This window comes from Macrobrachium rosenbergii, chromosome 2, assembly GCF_040412425.1.
Source record: "Macrobrachium rosenbergii isolate ZJJX-2024 chromosome 2, ASM4041242v1, whole genome shotgun sequence".
Taxonomy (NCBI): Eukaryota; Metazoa; Arthropoda; class Malacostraca; order Decapoda; family Palaemonidae; genus Macrobrachium; species Macrobrachium rosenbergii.
The window spans coordinates 53,332,641-53,334,270 of NC_089742.1; the positions used below are offsets into that span (position 1 = coordinate 53,332,641).

Genomic DNA, 1,630 nt, shown 5'->3' on the forward strand with positions numbered 1-1,630 from the left:
TTCTCTTTCTTCCACCTTACTGTCCACCCTGTTACACCTTTCAGACTTTTTCACTGTCAATTTCCGTTTCAGCGCTGAATGGCCTTAGATGCCCAGTGCTTGGCATGTATGCCTAAAATCTGTAAATCAGTCAGTCAATCAATCTGTCAGATCTACTATAACTAAATTCTGAGAACGATCGCTAATGTTAATCAATCAAGCGAGAATTATTTGTATCATATATATTACATCCTATTTACATAATTTACATAGTTTTTGTTTTTATAGATATTTGATTTACAAATAATCTATTGAGCAATGTTCACAGCTTCACCGACCGAAGCCGCCTTGTGGCGGTTTGCAGACAGATTGCTGCAAGCAGATGTCAAAGCAGCACTTATCAACGCCACTACAATTACTGTCACTAGAGCAGGGCTGTGGACCAAAGTGACTTCTCACTGGAGGACACGCAGGACGCACTGGTGGGCACTGGCCTGGTTTGAAGCCTCCAAAGACCCCGCCAAAACCAGGCCCAAAACCTCCACCACCAAATCCAGGGCCGAAACCGACTCCAAAACCAGGGCCGATGCCTCCTCCGAAACCAGGCCGGAAACCACCTCCAAATCCACCAAATGGTCGACCTCCAACTCCTGTAGGTCGACCTCCAAATCCTCCTACAGGTCGACCTCCAAATCCTCCTACAGGTCGACCTCCAAATCCTCCTACAGGTCGACCTCCAAATCCTCCGCCAAGTCCTCCAACAGGTTGACCTCCAAATCCTCCAGCAGGTTGACCTCCAAATCCACCAACGGAACTTCCACCAACATCGCCTGCAAAGTTAGGGTTGCCGATCGCTCCAAGAAACGCTCCAAGCAGAGACCCGCTCTGGAGCCCTCCTGCACCAGCGACCCTGTTGCCGCCACCTGCAACATCTTGATTGCTGCCTCCTGTGGTCCGCCCCTCGATCACAGGCGTCGATCGTGCCTGGACTCCTCCGGCTTCGAGGTCATCGCTATCAGCGTCTTCTTGAACGACGCTGACTGGTTTGCCCAGCAGGTCGCGCACATCGTTCTGGGCAGTCACGGTGACCGTGGCCAGGAGTAGCCAAAGGACCTTCATCTGGAAATAATTTTGGACGCTTGAATGCCATCACGTTAAGACATGCCCATGATAAGTCACCTCCGGAAAAATCATTTTCAGCAAGGGAGGTTTTAATTATATCATTAGAAATAACAGTTACTGTGATCAAATGATCTCTCTGTAAATTAATGTTTTAGACCTAAAAATTGACTAAATTCGAAAACTCCAACATTTTGTCTACTCTCCTTTCAGTGTACATTAGAATCTTTAAGGCTTTCATATACCGATTATCATTGCATAAAAATAGTGTTGATTGTTGTTTTTTAAACCTTGCAACTTTAATTGAAATTTCAGTAAGAAACGAGTACCTTTCCTAATTCTTCGTACCATTAAGCAATAAATTGACGAGTAGGAACCAACTGGCGTGTTTGAATCTGTGGAAAGCACACTGAACAACTTTTGGTATTTATTGAAACGGTTGCATTGACTCAAAATGTATACTACTAACAAAAGCTAGCCAAAGTGTCACTTCCCATACAGATATATTTTTATTTTTTACATTATCATGATT

The 1,630-nt window shown here is 44.8% G+C and overlaps 1 protein-coding gene across 1 annotated transcript in view; it reads right to left on the reverse strand.

Moving 5' to 3' along the window:
• Positions 1–207: 207 nt before the first annotated feature.
• Positions 208–1,630, reverse strand: part of LOC136849824 (uncharacterized) — a 2,558-nt gene continuing 1,135 nt past the window's right edge. The window contains exon 2 of the mRNA XM_067123290.1: positions 208–1,098. Coding sequence (XP_066979391.1) covers positions 310–1,098 — 789 coding nt within the window. The 3' untranslated portion in view covers positions 208–309. The remainder of the gene's footprint in view (positions 1,099–1,630) is intronic.